The 17596-nt window shown below is 42.0% G+C and overlaps 1 protein-coding gene across 6 annotated transcripts in view; it reads left to right on the top strand.

Moving 5' to 3' along the window:
• The window catches only part of FAR2 (fatty acyl-CoA reductase 2), a 127883-nt gene that overhangs the window by 102088 nt on the left and 8199 nt on the right, over positions 1–17596 (top strand). For all 6 annotated transcript variants that reach the window (XM_054173827.1, XM_054173830.1, XM_054173829.1 and 3 more), the window contains exons 5-9: positions 4748–4925; positions 6179–6223; positions 12130–12248; positions 14905–14972; positions 15839–16010. In XM_054173827.1, the coding sequence (XP_054029802.1) occupies positions 4748–4925; positions 6179–6223; positions 12130–12248; positions 14905–14972; positions 15839–16010 (582 nt within the window). The remainder of the gene's footprint in view (positions 1–4747; positions 4926–6178; positions 6224–12129; positions 12249–14904; positions 14973–15838; positions 16011–17596) is intronic.

The raw sequence follows: 17596 nt of genomic DNA, 5'->3' as shown, positions 1-17596 counted from the left end.
GTTTTCATTTCTTTTGTAGTGGTACTCCACGTGTATAATACAAGTAAATTACCTGTGAACTAGTTACTTGAAGAACTGGTATAAAATGATTCTTTCTTTGATTTAGGGGTAACGGGAGATGAATTCATGTCCAGCAGGAGAACCACTGAGATCTTACATTACAAAATTATGTGCAACCCCCTTGATAATTTGATTAAGCACTGTTCTAGAAAATTCATTACAGATCAGTGTTTTCCTTTTTTAATTTCTCCTTTAGCCCGTATTCTTGGATGTGTTTACTTCCAGTTAGAAGCCACCTATCAATGATGATGTATTCAGCAAGTGGAGCATCATAAAAACATGAGAAATGCCCTTGTGCACCAGAGCAATGGTCTGCTTGGCCCAGTAGCCTCCCCTCAAGAGCGGCACTGGGAGATGCTGCTGAGCGTTACCTAAACACGCCTGGCTAATTTTGTAGTCCATTCCCCTTGTGGCCTTCCAGAAAGCAGAACTGTAGTATGAGAGATGTTACATTCTATTATTTTGGACTCATTTTAAAATCCAGTAATTTGTTTAATCTCTTTTTAAACTTTGTGCTACTCCAGTAGTTTTGTTCACACTCATAGTTTGTTGCCTCTCCAATAGCTGCATCATTGCACTGCAGTACTTACCCTATTCACTACCTCTGCAGTTCTGTAAATCTGCACTGCATTTACCCTGGACCTTCTTGGCCACAGCCTGAAGAGTTCCAGTGCTTTTAGTGGTTCCTCATATGTCAGCTGATCTCCTCGATGATTTCTTTGCCTTTCCTCTCTGTCTTTTTTAACTCCCTCCTTGAGGTTCAGGAGCCAAGTAGAAGAACTGCACGCAGCATTCAAGATCTGGTCACTCAAAATATAATTGAAATAGCTTCAAAGTGACACCACTGATCTTGTTCTCAGTAACTGATGATATCCACTATTTCACTGACTTCTTTGTCTGCTGCTACTCATTGACCATGTAATTAAAGATGGAGTTTCTCACTTTCTACCAGATTTTTCATTTTGTTTTACTGTTTTTCTCCTGTCTCATGCTCCAGAAGTTTGGTGTCTTTCAGTACATTTAGTGAAACAGAAAACAGAGCATGCCCTCAGCCAGTAGGCCTTTACAGTGTTTGCAGGTAGCATTATAATTGCTCACAGCAAAGACAACTATTCCATTGGAATCGGGTGAATCTTGTTGGAAGTCAGTCTCCAGGGTCATTGGTTTGGAAGGTGTTCTGCAAATCAAAGGTAGTATATGAAAGAGATGCAGGAGGCTGTAGAGTGTGTGAGGGAGTGGGATGGCGAAAGTCCTTGGGATGGCATGAGGTGGCAGAATGGAATGAGGAAAACTCTGAGGTTGTCAAGCACAGGGGGTTACTTGGAGGAAGAGAGAGAAGGCAAAGCATGATTGGCAGATGAGAGCCATGCACCTTTTGTTATACATCATGTAAGTAAAAGAGATAATATGTGGGTATCCGGGTGCAAAAAGTTTCAGAGAAAGGAGATCAACAGATACAGAATGTTACCTTCAAAAAGGTGTAGTAGGGGGATCAGACAAGATGTTATAAACTCCCTTCAAAAAGGGGGAGGAAATAAAGGTCATGTTTTGCATCAGCCAGCTGTGAGAGCTTCCCTTCACAAACAATCCTTGTCTTAAAATGCTTTTCTGCAAGTGCAATAAGAGGCATGATCATACAACTGGACACAAACCCAGATCCATTTAACGATGCTTTTGGCCACACACTTGATACATGCTTATGATTCTTTATTTAGCTGAAATCCCAATTAGGATTCCCAGCTGTTTCTTTTTTTTTTCCGTTCTTATCCTCCTATTACATCCCTGCTTTCCAGTATTTTGATATTTAACCTGCAAGTAAAGCCTTAAACTTAATCTGTGTCAACCAAAAGTCACACTTGTAAGTGCTGCCAGGCCAATAAAGGAAACATGTGATCTGCCACATCAAGCAAGGTTTGCTTTAATCTGAAGCTGAGGGAAATCAGCTTTGAAGGGTATGCTGAGGTAAGGAACACAATACACAGTGAAGTGATGGGCTGAAGCAGAGCTGTTTCCATTCTTGCAGAAAATGTAGATCTGTCATCACTTTCAGGAAAGAGTTTCTTATTACTACAAAGTGCTAAACACAGACAGCTCTGTTTTGCTATGGCAGGGTAATTTGGTGCATCTGTGTGGTGAGAGGTTACTAATTGTTTAATTTGAGGCAATTGCAGCACTGAGCAAAAGCACAGTAGCTTTGTGATTTAGCATTTCAAAATCTTCAAAGTAGGTCACAGAGGAGTAAGAACAGTTCACCCCACTGAACTGTCAGCTCAGTGCTCCTGTGATGGTAATGCTGGTAGATCAAATCACCTGGTAGGATGGTACCCTAGAGGCAGTCAGGAGCACAGTCCTTTTAATGACCACTTAAAGTGATGCAGAGGCCTGTCTGGAAGGATGGGAACAAGAGGAAATTTCTTCTCCTTGTATTTTTACACCTGTCTTTGCTTTATGAGAATGCTAAATTGTGAACTCCTTTTTTAAAGAAAATAAAAGAGGAAGAAAGGAATAAAGGAAGAAAGAAAGAAAGAAAGGAATAAAGGAAGAAAGAAAGAGAGAAAGAAAAAGAAAGAAAAGAAAAAAAAGAAGGGAACAAAGCCTTGTATGCAGCTCAACCTGAGTGCCTGAATGACCCTGGTCTGCCTCCAGGGTCCACAGAAGCAGACAGCTCCCTTTAGTAGGCTGGTGATAATTCTTGACAGACTCAAACAGCAGCAGTTTAGCTGAGGCTCTTAGGGGGCCAAGTTCAATGGCTGCCTAAAAAAGCTTTGTAAATTAAGTCAATATTGTGTGCTACTTATAGCCACTGCGGAGCTCAGCTTCATATCTTATGTTCAAACCATTTTCCTGCCTTGTTTATGAAGCATGGCACTAGAGTTGCAAAAGGAAGTATTTGTGCCGCCGTAAGAGGGGTTTTTGTGTAAAAAGAAATAATTTCTATATTCTCATCCTGGGTTAAGTTGAGTATTTGCTGCTGTTATTAAAAAGCATCCTGCCTCATACCAGCTTCAAATAGAAAGTGCTGGCTGGAGGGAAGTATTATGGGGCTTGAAGTTCAGCTTCCTGTTCCGGCTGTGGCTTTTGGGTTCTGGGTTTTGGGTGCTGGTTCTTTTGCACAGGGATAGCAGCAAGATGAGTGGGAGTGGGGTAGCTGCTGGGGTTTTTTTATGCTGGATTTTTTTTCTCTGTATTCTGCTGTGTTTTTTCTTCAGATAGGCTAAGCTAAGCTCATTTATAGTAAACTCTTACCTCACTCTGTCTTAACCCGGAGGGTGTTTTTGTGTGTTGGGGGAAACAGACAGGTTAACCCATTGCTTAAAAACTGTCAGATTCTTTTTAATATGTTCCAAAACTGAAAGATTTCACTGGATTCAGCCCTCCCCTGCAAGCTCTGTGGCAGTTTCATTGAATCAGGGTTTTCTCATACAACAGTTTTGTGTCATATTTCCATCTGTGTCTAATGGGAGCCATCTGAAAAGCAGTGTGCCACCTGAGCCATCAGATGTTTTCATGTGTAAGTTGATGTGATCAAGTAATTTTCCAGGTGTGACAGCCTCTACCTTACTCCTCTCCTCTTGACCTCTACCTGGTCAGGATAAGGAGGGGTGAAGACAGGTAAAGACACTGTATCCTTGAAGTGCCCCTAGAAGAGCACACCTATTCAGTCTGAACTAGGATTGCAAATTGGATTATGGGAGTTAATCTTCAATTCTGTGCTGTAACACCAGGCTGCTGAAAGCCTGTTGGGGATTGGCAGCAGTGTACAAGGGCTCTGGAAGTACAGCCAGTTCCTGCCCTCTAGACCCAAATGCTGGCAGAACCAGTGAAGTCTTGATGGAGTGCCAGGGAAGAGCTTTTGAAACTTACTCCTCTGCTGCAAAACTACAGTGGTGAGGGCCACGTTGTAGAAGGTACATGCACACCTACTTCTGATGTGTTAGCTACTTGAATACCAAAAAAACCCAGCAAAAAACCCAAACAAAAAATCTACACACACACACACACACACACACACACCCAAACCAAACAAAAAACCCCACAAACTTTTGGATGTTTTTGGTTGGTTTGTTGTGGTTTTTTTTTAAGCAGCTAGCACTGATAGTTTCCTAATTTCTTATATAAAGAAGCCCATGGAAAACAAGTAAGAAGGAATGTTTAACACTGCTAATAGCACTACTAGAACAGTACCCCTGTAGTACATTGTTCTAGCTTTTGAGACCTTTGTGATGCTACTCCACTCAGTAACTCAAGGTTACCAAGAATCTCCTGAAGTGTGCCTGGGAGTATATAAGAACTGTGTTGCCTGAGAATGAGCACTGCCTGGTAAAAGTGCTAGGTTGGAAAGCTCCATCAATCTGTAGGCTATGGCTATATTTATATTACAGATATCAGTGAATCATAAAGCACACAAGACTGCTGTAAAATTACATTGTATACATTCCTGAAATTGAGCTGGACATCATAGCATGAAGCTCACCAGGGTTATTCTGCACCTGAGAGAAAAAAAAATGTACCCTTTCTCCCACAGAGCTATTTGAAATCCAAACTGGTTTGCTCTTGCCTTTTCTTTAATGGCTTTGATTTGTTTATCCTTTTGTTTCAGATGAGGGTTCCTGTCTCAGTGGTCTTCTTTGCCTCACTCTTTTTTTTCTCTCTGCACAGCAGATAACATTCTCATTCTTTCCTGTAGGTGGTTGGATGAATCTATCATTCAAGACATCACACCCAAGCTACTTGGGGCCTGGCCCAATACTTACACCTACACCAAAGCCTTGTCAGAATACCTGATTCAGCAAGAGAGAGGAAACTTGAACATTGCCATCATCAGGCCATCCATCGTGGGAGCTAGCTGGCATGAGCCTTTCCCTGTAAGTATGAATACATAGCAGTTCCCTACCAAGAACCCTTTGATACAGCTGTAGTACTGTCAGGAAGCTGTTGCTACTTGTATCAGTAACCACTTGCAAAACAGGTACTGCAGTTCATAGATAAGCACATGGAAGAAGCAGACAACCTTTACTGGTCTTTTTCAGCATCCTCAGGAAAGAGTCATGTCCCAAGTGAAAAGAATTTATTCAAGGAATAATAGCAAGAGCTGGGATAGTAATGGGCTTTTTACTGACAATCTTGTACACAGCAGTTTTAGTGCTAGCTGGGGAAACATGAGACCTGAGGGTCGCAGTCATGCATTGATACATTCTAGTTTGACTCTTTCCGTGTACTAGACAGGCTATTAATGAAGTCCTGATGAGCGCCCTACACCTCACAGGGTCCTTGCAAGCATTCAGTGATGTTAGGTATCTCCATCTTACGTTGGTAGTCACTGAATTTTCTGGATTCAAACTTGTATGGGCCTGTTGCAGATGCAGATGTCAACCACAGTTGCAGTTGCAAACAGCTGAATATACTGGTAGGAATAATACACCTTGACCTTGCAGCCAGATTGGAAAGACCACATAAAGTCACCTTTGGCTGTCATGCTGCTTGAGGTGTGACAGTGGTGGCTGAGATACAGCCAAGGCTCTAGCTAAAGCTCCCCATATTGGAAAGATAGAGCAAACTGTTAGGTGTCATAATCTGTTTCCAATCAAACAGCTCATCACTGCTTTTAACTCCAGCTCCCACAAGCAGCAGTTTTTCTGACTTAAAGTAGGATGGGATACAAAAGTGGAGTGGTTTGGAATTTTTGTTCTTCCTCACCTTAGAAATTAGCTGTAATGAGCAAATCAGTCTTAGTGACATCTGTATGTTGTATACCAGAGGGTGCACAATGTTTTCAGCGAGTGTGACAGCACCAAGACGCTGTAGTGTTAGATTTTATTCCTGTGGCCAGGTTATTATGGAAAAGAAGTGGCTCTGAAAGCAGGATCAGATTCTGTTGTTGATGGGTGAATTGCAGGCAGAATGAGCTATCATACAATGCATATTGAAAATCTATTGGGTACTTTGTACCAGTTATCTCCCTGGCAGCTGTCATGGATAGGCTGGTGTCCTTCTTAACTGGTGTCTTGTTGCTTCTTTGTCTACACCCCAGCATTGTAGCCCTTCCACCATTTCAAAGGCTGTAAGCAACATGTCATTGAAAAAAAAAATAGTAATCATTCTTCTTTTTGTTTTGCAGGGTTGGATTGACAGCTTCAATGGGACAAGTGGAATATTTATTGCGGTACGTCTAGTTACTACTTAAGGTGCCCTTAAAGTGGAGTTTGAGCAACTAAAATAGCAACTCCAAAGTTACTCTGCAGTCCCACTTAGAAACTGTGTAGAAAAATACCCCAACAGAATCACAGCAATATTCTGAGTCTTGTAGAAAGATGTCACACACTTTATGCCTATACGACCCAGAAGACAATTTATGCTGTGCTCAAAAATAGGATGTTGAAAGAGCATTCATGTTGCTGGTTCACTAATTGTTAATTGCAGTTTCTAAAAACTCTGAAAAAAAAAAAAGAAAAAACCCACAGTTTTGGACAAGTTTGGCCAGATTTTCAAAGAAAGGGCAAAAGATGCATCCTCAAAACTAAGGTAATTCACAGATGTCAAAGCCTGAATCTTATAACAGAAGTTAATTATCCAGGACACATTACCATACAATCAATACAAGGCAGCACTGTTTTCCTTTCTTTTATCTTCATATCTGCTAAGCTTGCTGATGTAGTTTGTGACCACTCCACAGTAACAAAGACTCTGGGTCTCACTTGTCACTGCTTTGCCCAGGATTTCTCCATGTGCAGAGGGCACTGAAATAATGCCCCTCGCTATCAACTCAGGCTCTGCCAGGAACGTGGAGAATTCATTGCAGTCTTGCTTAACATTCACCAAATGTGCGAAACAGTGAGGAGCAAATCCATGAGATAAATAATGAATAACTTGATAAAATATTCCCTGTAATACAAAAACAATCATTACAATTTAACATATAGAATCATAGAATGCCTTGGCTTGGAAGGGGCCTTTAAAGGTCATCTAGTTCCAACCCTCTTGCGGTAAACAAGGACATCCCCAACTAGATCAGGTTGCTCAGAGCCCCATCGAGCCTGATCCTCAATATCTCCAAGGATGGAGCTTCCACTACCTCCCTGGGCAGCAGTAAAATTACACACCTTTTCTTTTGGCTTTTTTTTTTTTTTTTGGTCCCCTGAACTGAAATGACTGCCTTAGGTCTGTTTGTCAATGCATAATGCTGTATAGCTACGAGCAGATATTTTTGTTCATGCATGATTTGTCCAACTTGATTACCTTGGAAAAACTGTATTGTAATCAGCCCAATGCTGCCTATAAAAGGATTAGCAGTGTACAATCATAGGAGAGTAGAATAAAATCCAAATCTCATCTTGTTAAAAAAGCTCTTTTGTACCTGGAAGTCGAGCATAAATAGAAACTGTTACAGTTACTTCTGAAATCTACAGGAGGGGTGAAATTAGTGGGTATGTCCTAGCTACTGCTTTTATCTGTGAAATCCCAGTTACACGTTTCACAAACAGTCCAAAGCCACCAAATGCATCCTCTGTGTGTTCACAAAGTGTTGTTAGTTCCAGTTCATGTCAGTTTCTTTAAAATAAATCTCTCACACCCTTTTACTCATTGCTGTCTTCCCATAAAGCTTGCACTGCCTCTCTGCCCTACTCCCAGCATCTTGGGCTGTTTTCTTTCATGACATCTTGAAGTCATCATAATAAAGGTTTTGCAGTTCCTTAATTTTGCAGATCCAGTGCTTACATTTTCATGTGACAGATTCTAACTTCTGTTGTAAATGTGAGGTTTCATATTTCTCCTGATTACTTTTGAGTGTGGAGGTTTTACTGGGGCCAGGTTTCACATGCAGATGCAAGCCTGGATCTTTATCTCCAGATTAATTCTGTAGAAAGTAATGATTTTAAGATTCTCAGGTCACTCTAGTAAATAACATCCTTTCCCTTCTGTATAAAAGGCTTTGACTTGTTCTGAAAGGCTTTTCAAATAGAGATGGTGTATTTGGTTCAGGATTGCAGCTCTGAGGTTCTTCAGTGTAGGAAATGAAAAGACAAATTGTTCTCATCTGCACTGAGCTCTTCAGTGATTAAATATGATGATTTGATATGTAACTATATTGAGACTTAACCAAGAAATTACAATAGGGACAGGGTGTAAGGACCAGGCTGTTTTTCATGTCCAATGGCTTTTTTTTTGTCCTGTGGAAGGCAGTGGATCTGACTGGCATCAGACAGGAGCAGAGACTCTGAGGTGTGGAGAAACCACTGTTGATGGACACTATTTGTCTTGTACCACTACCAATTGCTACTGAATGTTGTTGGGCTGGTACTACTTTTCTGGAATTGAAAGGTATTCACCCTTAGGGAGGCCAAGAGGCTTTTAGTCTTCCAGGGGGAAATAAATACATTATTTGAATTAATATGCCAGGATATGGTGAGTTGGTAAATCCCACCTGGTAGCTTGAAAATTAACCCTTGAGCATGTAAGCTGCACATTGGTTTGAGTGGCTGCAACCAGCTCTTTCAGCCAACTGTATTTCAATGTTTATTTATTAGTCAAGTGCCTTTAGTAGCCTTAATGAAGAATGGTTAGTGTTTTGGTATTTGTGTGTTCAGTCCCTCTCATACTAAAATACTGATTTACTGCTGCTAACCCAACCTCATCCTGTATGGGGAGCAACTGCCAGATTTTAGTTTAGGAAAGATGTTGAGTTGCTGGAATGCGTCCAGAGAAGGGCAGCAAAGCTGGGGAGGAGTTGGAGCACAAGCCCTATGAGGAGAGGCTGAGGGAGCTGGGCTTGCTTAGCCTGGAGAACAGGAGGCTCAGAGGAAAACTTATTGCTCTCTACAGCTACCTGAAGGGAGTTTGTGGCCAGGTAAGGGTTGGTCTCTTCTCCCAGGCAACCAGCACCAGAACAAGAGGGCACAGTCTCAAGCTGTGCCAGGGGAGATTTAGGCTGGATGTTAGGAAGAAGTTCTTCACAGAAAGAGTGGTTGGCCATTGGAATGTGCTGCCCAGGGAGGTGGAGTCACCATCACTGGAGGTGTCTAAGAGGAGACTGGATGAGGTCCTTGGTGCCATGGTTTAGTTGATTAGATGGTGTTGGGTGATAGGTTGGACTTGATGATCTCGAAGGTCTTTTCCAACCTGTTAATTCTTTTCTATTCTATTGAGATTTGGTGCAGATGATGCTTAGAATCATCTGGGCAGAGTCTAAACTCCAAACCTTGCTAGGTTGTTTTGTTGTTTTTTCATTCCTCAGTCACCGCATCAATACTTGAGCCTGATAATTTAATTCCACGAATAGATAGATTAGTTTGAAATATTCATGAAATATGTGAGTTGAAGTTATTCTCGATGGTCTAATTATGTTTCTTTTGCCTGCAATTGCTCCAGGTGCTGTGAGGAGAAGATTTGTTGATTGAAATAAAAATGAAATTAATTATATTTCCACTGGCATTTTGTCTTGCTGTTCTGTGTCACGTGGAAAAAGATTTCTTTCCTTGCAAGGCAGTAAAGCTGGAGGGCAGAAACATGGATTAATTCATCTTCTGGACAATGACTGGCCCCAAAGCTCTTCAGCTGGGAGGCTGTCCAGAAACATCAGACTCAGACCTGGAAATTATTTTGGAGGCTTCAGCCACAGTAGCTTCTATTTCAGTAAAGAGAAAAAAGTCAGCAAGTATAAATAGAAATAAATCTATACCTGAAAAAGAACTATAAAATAATTTCCAGTGTAAAAAGTTAACTTTAGAAGCTTAAACCTGCAGTCTTTAGTAAATACAGAGTATTAAATATTGAAGTCATCCATATGTATATGACCATCACACACACTGCTTTGAATGCAGGCATGTTTGCTGCACATCCATGAAACTTCCTAATTTTGATGACCTCAAAAAGGTATACCTGTTAAAATGGGATAGCTGATCACACAGTAGTCTCTAGTGGGCATGAGTTCACTGCAGTGGAAAATTCATAGCTGAGCTTGATTTGCTGCTTTGGTTCTTTTTTGCCTTCCCCCCTCCCCCCAGTTATAAAAAATCAGTAGTAGGAGCAACAAAAAAATCATAGTTTTCATGACTAAGCATAACTGCAGTTCAGCTTAGGGCAGCAGAAGTTAACTGCATGGTATGGGTTTGACGAGGATGAAGTCATGTGAGGAAGCTTTCATGGCTGCCTGTGTCTGAATGTTGATCTGTGATCCCTCTGCCAGCTACACCAAGGATGAGAGGTGTCTTAGCTCATGAAAGTTAAACCAGTCATAAGTGGTATTTACCTTGCAAGCTCTAAGGTGTAACGAAACTGTCTGATTATAGAAGGGGAAAGGTGGGGGAGAGAGGCGGAACAAAAAACCCCAAACCCCTCCCAGACAGGCAGCGCAGTGTCCCTTCAAATCCACCAGTGACCAGTAGACAATGGCCTGTGCTTTACAAGTTTAGTAACAAATCTTAAATGCTTTTTGCATCACACCTTTCTTCTCCCCAGACTTCAGGCAAGGGCTTTTGCACAACTAGGCACTTTCTGTCTAGTTGTTGTAGTTCTGCCTAGTTGTTGCAGTAGTTTGACAGCTGGAGAGCTATTTTGCCATGAAATGTGAGTCTCAGATGGAAGAAAATAATAATTAAAAGAGCTATAACGTTTTTGTTGCTGTAACTTTTAAATATTCATGGCTCTGTAGAGCATATTCCTTTACTCCATCGCTCAGTCCTTCTCTCTAAATTATAGGTGCTTTTCTCCTTCCTTGCTTCACTAGCACTTCCATCCTCCTAGCTTTTTCACTGAGCTCTCAGCTTCCACATCAAACTCAACTTCATTGCATTTTATTTCCCCCATGCTAGGGAGCTTGACTGCAACCTTGACTCTGCCACTGGGGGTTCTTTCTCCATTTGCTCTGTTCAGGTCTCATACGTGACACACTAGGTAAAGCTCCTTCACGCATTTTCACCTCCATGTTTCTATGTTGCTGAACATGATGGTGTCCTCTGTGATTAAGTCTGCCTTGTTGTTACTATCTGTTGCTGTTCTGGAACCTCCAAAGAATAAATGGTCATCAGGGAAACCCCTTCCTTGATAAGCATTCAGGTTATATATCTCTTTGGTTGTCAGTACTTTGTATTTTCGCTCATTTCCTGAGTTTCATTGGGCAGTGAGCTCTACAAGGCAGGGGCCATATCTTGTCTTCATCTTTGGATGTGACACACAGCTTTGGAAAAGAGCAGGGTGTGAATACGTCCAAAAGCATGGGAGTAAACTTTTCAGAAGGCCTATTTGTGTCATTTTCAAAGTGATCTTTGAGGGACACTCAGACCTCTACCTGTGTCATTTCAGAAAACGTAACTTAAGGTATCACCATGAATTTTACTTCAGAAAATTAAAATAGTGTGTCCAGCAGGACTAGGGAGGTTCTTCTCCCCCTCTACTCTGTCCTAGTGAGACCACATCTGGAATACTGTGTCAAAATTTTGGGCTCCCTAGTTCAAGAGAGACAGGGATCTGCTAGAGTCCAACAGAGAGCCACCAAGATGATCAGGGGACTTGAGCATCTTCCCTGTGAAGAGAGACTGAGACATCCAGGCCTGTTAAGTCTTGAGAAGAGAAGACTGAGAGGGGATCTGATCAATGTGTATAAATATCTGATGGATGGGTGTCAACAGAGCACTGGAACAGGCTGCCCAGAGAGGTTGTGGAGTATTATTCTCTGGAGACTTTCAAAACCCAGCTGGATTTGTTCCTGTGTTGATGCCCTAGGTGATTCTTCTTTCCCAGGGGGGTTGGACTTGATGATCTCTTAAGGTCCCTTCTAACATTCAATCATTCTGTGATGATTTCCTAGATGTATTTCTTTCATCTTGAGTTAGCCAAGACTCACAGCTTTTCTTGTTACACACAGCACAGACACCATTGTGTTTTGGGCCTCCTCTGAACACGCAGAGCAATGGGATCCACATGAGTTCTGTGTTTGTTTTCACAGGAACCAAACAATCTTCTGCAGCTGGTGCCAGGCTTGAAGAGTGCTGACATGTCGCTCTGTCTTCAGGATAAGCTGATGAAATCATATCCATGGCATAATGTCAGTGACCATCTTCCTCTGTCTTGCAGGCGGGCAAAGGGATTCTGCGGACCGTGCTTGCCAACAATGAAGCAGTGGCAGATATGATTCCAGTAGACGTCGCCATCAACCTCACCCTTGCGGCTGGGTGGTACACTGCTGTGCACAGGTGGGAAGGCACCCCTATTTTGCCAGATTTGGGACTTTAAGGGGAGCCAAAAGCTAACTGAAAAGTTGTGCAAGAGCCCTTGTTCACTGATTTTTCTAATTCGTTTGGTTTGGTTTGTGTTTTTATTTTCCTGGATTGGCAAGGATTAAGAATACAGAGAAACAATTGAGTTAGGAGATCTCTGAAGCTACAGGTGAGACCTGTTTCTCTGTACAGTGTAAGCTCAGCTCTGTCTCTCAGAAGTCACTTTTCTGAAGGCCAAGAGCTTTACTGCAGCTTCAGTATGATTGCTTGCTACAACTACCTGAAGGGAGGTTTTAGACAGGTGGAGGTTGGTCTCTTCTCCCAGGCAGCCAGGACCAGAACAAGAGGACACAGTCTCAGGCTGTGCCAGGGGAGGTTTAGGCTGGATGTTAGGAAGAAGTTCTATACAGAGTGATTGCCCATTGGAATGGGCTGCGTGGGGAGGTGGTGGAGTCACCATCATTGGAGGTGTTCAGGAGGAGACTTGATGGGGTGCTTGGTGCCATGGTTTAGTTGATAAGGTGGTGTTGGATGATAGGTTGGATGTGATGATCTTGAAGGTCTCTTCCAACCTGGTCTGTCTATTCTATTCTATTCTATTCTATTCTATTCTATTCTATTCTATTCTATTCTATTCTATTCTATTCTATTCTATTCTATTCTATTCTATTCTATTCTATTCTATTCTATTCTATTCTATTCTATTCACAGCAGCCATTTTTGGGCATCCTTTCTCAGGCAGTTGTATTAAGTTGCTGTTCAAGTGGCTTCTAGAGCTTTCTCAGTGAAAATGCTCTGTGTGTTTTCCTTGGAAAATACTGCACATTGTATTATGGTCTTATATGATATGATTAAAAAAACCCCACAGCATTCTTTGTGTTGGTGAGAAGGGTGTGCATAAGTGACATTAAGCAGTTAAGAGCTTTTTCTGTGAACCTCTGACTCGGACCTTAAGTCATTCAGTAGGAAGTGTAAGCCACATGAATTTCTGGGGGTTTATGCATCTCTGAGAAGTCAATGGTTGCATGGTTTAGTTGATTAGGTAGTGTTGGATGATAGGTTGGACATGATGAAATTGAAGGTCTCTTCCAACCTGGTTTCTTCTATTTCTATTTCTATTTCTATTTCTATTTCTATTTCTATTTCTATTTCTACTTCTATTTCTACTTCTATTTCTATTTCTACCTGGCAAATAAAGTCAGAAATATTTTACTTTGAAAGACAGAGTAAGACCTCTGAGCTGAGTAGAAGGAGTGCTGCATACAGCAACCTAAATATAAAGAACATAAAAGGATCACAGAAGACGGCTCATCAGCTTTCAGATTTATTTTCCTCATGGTTTCATCCCTATCCATCCTGTCCTTCAGGAGAGGTGCCATTACTGGGGGAAATTAGAGTCTAAAACTTTACAGAGAATTGCAGTCTTCACTCTGTAGTGTAGAAGCTCTACAAAGCTCTATACTAGGTGAGTTTGCTACATGGACATGTGTTATGGGTTTAGTCCTTAGTGAGTTGCCGTACTGAGTTTCTCACATTAAGCACTAGTGTGCACATTTATGTTTAACACTCTGTCAGACTTCTACTCAGTGATTCAAAGTCACAGAAGGTCAGGGATTCATTGCTTGACACATCTTTTAGTCCTAACCATCCCTAGAAGTCTGTGGGGGATTAATAATAATTAGAATAGTCAGTCAAAGGCCATTATTTCACAGTGCTCTTTTTAAAAAGCACCATTTAAACTGTGCCTTATTCAGCTGCAGTTTTCAGGCATTACTGTGAGACATTTCCTATCCCAGTATCTCAGTCTTAAGGGTCCTGTCTCCTGGTCACTTTAGTCACAGGAGTATTTAGAAGAGAGGTGCCTCACAGGCAGCCTCCTCTAGTGCAAAAAGGCTCTGAGCACCACAGGCAACCTAGAAACAGAGCACTGTATCCTTGAGCCAAGCTGTTATCAAGGCCAGATCTTACTTCTTTTAGCATTTTGGCAGATGGCTCCAGCTGCTAATCTGGAGTAAGAAAAATGCTGTATGGATGGCATCACTTGCACCCTTGGCAAGGCAAGCTTAGAACAAAAAAGCCATCTGACTAATTCCTGCCTTACAGCACAGGAAGAAAGAAAACCACGGTGATCTGTGTTTATTTCCACACCCAAACAACCACCAAAGTTTATTTGGTAGTAAAGTAAGGATCTTGTTGAAATGGACTGATTTATAATTACCACCCTAACAAATGGAATTTAATAGTAGCACAAATGGAACTTCTTAGTAGTACAAACCACAAAGTGATTGTGAAACACCCAGTGTATCCCTGAGGTTGGTTTGCAGCATATTAGGAGAAACTATAAAAAGAATAAATCAGGAACTTGCCAATATGCATGCTTTACTCACTGCTTTTACAGTCTTTGACAGGTGATATGTGGATGCTTTTTCTTATGCTTCATATGCTTTCCAGAGTCTGACTGAACCTTATCAAAACTTGGAGTTTTATGTGGTGGTTTTATGTTTATGAGAGATGCCCTTTTTTTCATGAGCTGAGCTTACAGCTTCTCGGGCTGTTAGCGTTTGTGCTCCATTAATAAAGCTTTGGGGACTTTTCTTCACACCTTAAAATAATGCTTCCTTCTCTTTTCCAGACCAAAAAACACGTTGGTGTTCAACTGCACAACAGGTGGAATCAACCCTTTCTTCTGGGGAGAAATGGGTAAGGTCTAATATAAACCTAAAAGGTGTCAAACATCAATAGCATTCCTTGGCCAGGCTTTGAAAAAGTGATTTCCTCTATGTGGCAGTCAGCATCTGCCGTTAAAACTGTGCTGCTGGGCTTTCAGCTCAGGAAAGCGTCTATTCAGTTTTCATTGTGGGTGTAATCACATAATGACCCAGTGAAGTGTGTGCTTTGCTGCATTGAGGTGTTAAAGTGGTGGGAAAAGTAATAGAAAACCAGCCTCTGAATTCTATGGGAAGGTGCTCTGCATAGCTATAACAGAACACCTGACTGAGAAGCTTTTCAGAATTTTGCAGGGCTGGGGGAGGCGTGAGTGCTGTGTGCATTGAAATCCCTTGGGCAGCCTTGATAGCCACTGAAAACTAATGCATAAAGGAAGTGGAGTAGCCTTCCTTCCTCTTTCTCTGAAGAAAATTCTGAGGGAAGCAATTGGTGTAAACTTGAGAAGGCAAACAGGCATGCCTCAAGGGCTCATTGACCACATTTTGTTTCACCACAGTCCTGGGAAGGGGGAAGGCTTCCCAGCTGATTGCTGGAAAACGCAGCCAGCCTTCAGAACGTCAGATCTTCTGTGGCTTTTTCACAGGAGTAAAAGTTTTTGTCTGCCATTATTAAGCCTAGAGTTAGATTGTGTTTCAATTAGGCAACCAATGGAGTCATCAATTTCAGTGCCAGAAGGGGGACCATGAGATGATCTTGTCCAAGCCCTGTTGCACAGGTCACAGAACTCTGAGCACGTTAAGCACTGTAACTTGGGCTTTACTGCAGCCTGATGATGTGGTTGTGCCAACCTAGCTGAAGTTCAGTGCCTGAGTGGAATCTGACTGCCTGTTCCCTTGCAGAGCGGTACGTCATGTCCACGTTCAAGAGGAACCCTCTGGAGCAGGCCTTCCGGACACCCAACGCACACCTGACCTCCAACTACCTGATAAACCAGTACTGGGTAACTGTCAGCCACAAGGCGCCCGCCATACTCTACGACCTGTACATGAGGCTCACAGGGAGAAAGCCCAGGTAAGACATGGCACGTGCCCGCAGCTTACTGCACACCTGCTGCTCTTCTGGAGAGCAGGCCTCTGACAAGTTCTCAGCGCTGGTTGCCTCAGCCTGGAGTGTTCTTCCCATCTCCCTGTCTTGAGGAGATAGTTAATGTGGTTGCTTTTCTTTTTGAGCAAAGTGCAGTCTGGGGTTCCCACACTTTCCAGTAACCGAGGGACAGCAAATCTTCTAAACTCAGCTTCACTCACTGCAGAGGTTCTTAAGACAGAAGATGAGGATTGGTAGTTACACTCTCCTCTCTATAGCAAGGCTGCCACCTTTGCAAATTTCCTGCAAAAGGACTTGAGATTGGCAAGATTCAGATGATTCCAGCTGATGTTTCTTTTCCTGTAAATCAGATACGTAATTAGTCATTGCCAGCACTGTCCCAGCAGCCTGTAATCTTGAAAGCAGTTGGTTGAAATCTAGAAAGCAGTTGGTTGGAACCTAGAAAGTGGTTGAAATCTAGAAGGCAGTTAGTCGGCATCTAGACAGCAGTTGGTTGGCATCTACACAGCAGTTGGTTGGAATCTAGAAAGCAGTTTTTTTTCTGAGGGTGAATAAATTCAGAGTTGTATTTATGAGGACAGGTTACCTTTACATGACCATTATTTGAGCTTTGGCTAGGAGGAGCCTGGGACATGCACATGTCCCACGTGGAAGAAATCCTGGTATATATGACGTAACTCAGCCAACATCCTCCTTTATTCCCTGCAACCACAGGAGAGAATTTATTGTGCAACACAAGAACAGTCTTTGCAAGACTCAGGTTTAGTACCCTGCTGGATCTATATTCAAGTTACCATGAAGTGATGGGTTATCATGGGGAATAAGTGTATCTGGGAGCTGGCGGTGGTTTTGCAAGTCTAATGTTTATTAAAGGTCAGCCCATGACCTTCACTAATTTGAATTGCAGAATATTTTGGGAGAACTGGATTGTAGTTCTTCCTGTAGTTATCATATGCAGTACCCCATCTACCAAAGGGTAGGTACAGGACTCATCTTTCAGTTGCAGACTTTTATATATTGCCTTTCCTGAGAAGCTTACTCTAAGTGTTGGCGCATTTCACATAAATTGCCAGCTGCCTAGCAAAGCTGCTGTAAATGGCTTACTGTTATTGCAGCACATCCATCCCTGACTTGGAAAATAATATGGTTTATATCATTAGTAGTCTCCTAGGGCAATCTGTTGCACCTGAGAGTCGGCTCGAGGAAATAAAGAAATCATTGCTGTAAACAGTTTTCTGGAAGACAAGATTCATTTCTGAAGTCTAACTCACGAGGCTATCAGTGGCAGCTAATACTTGCATTATTCCTTCACAGCAGAGAGTGAGATTGTCTATAAGAAGCCTTTGCCAAAGTTTCTCAGAAGCTGCAGAAAAGCAAGTTTCCACTCAGTTGGTATTTTTCAGTAGATCATTCCTTCAGCCAAATCAGTCAATATTTTGAATGCGGTCACGTTTGAACTCAGTCAGTTAACATGAAAACCAGTATCCATGGGTACCTCTTTGGATGCTTCATTTCTCTTTTTTACTCTTACTTTTAGCTACTCAGATATGTTG

The sequence above is a fragment of the Dryobates pubescens genome, chromosome 27 (assembly GCF_014839835.1).
Source record: "Dryobates pubescens isolate bDryPub1 chromosome 27, bDryPub1.pri, whole genome shotgun sequence".
NCBI classification, from domain to species: domain Eukaryota; kingdom Metazoa; phylum Chordata; class Aves; order Piciformes; family Picidae; genus Dryobates; species Dryobates pubescens.
Note: the sequence above shows the minus strand (reverse complement) of the source record. Positions and strands in the feature narration are given on the sequence as shown.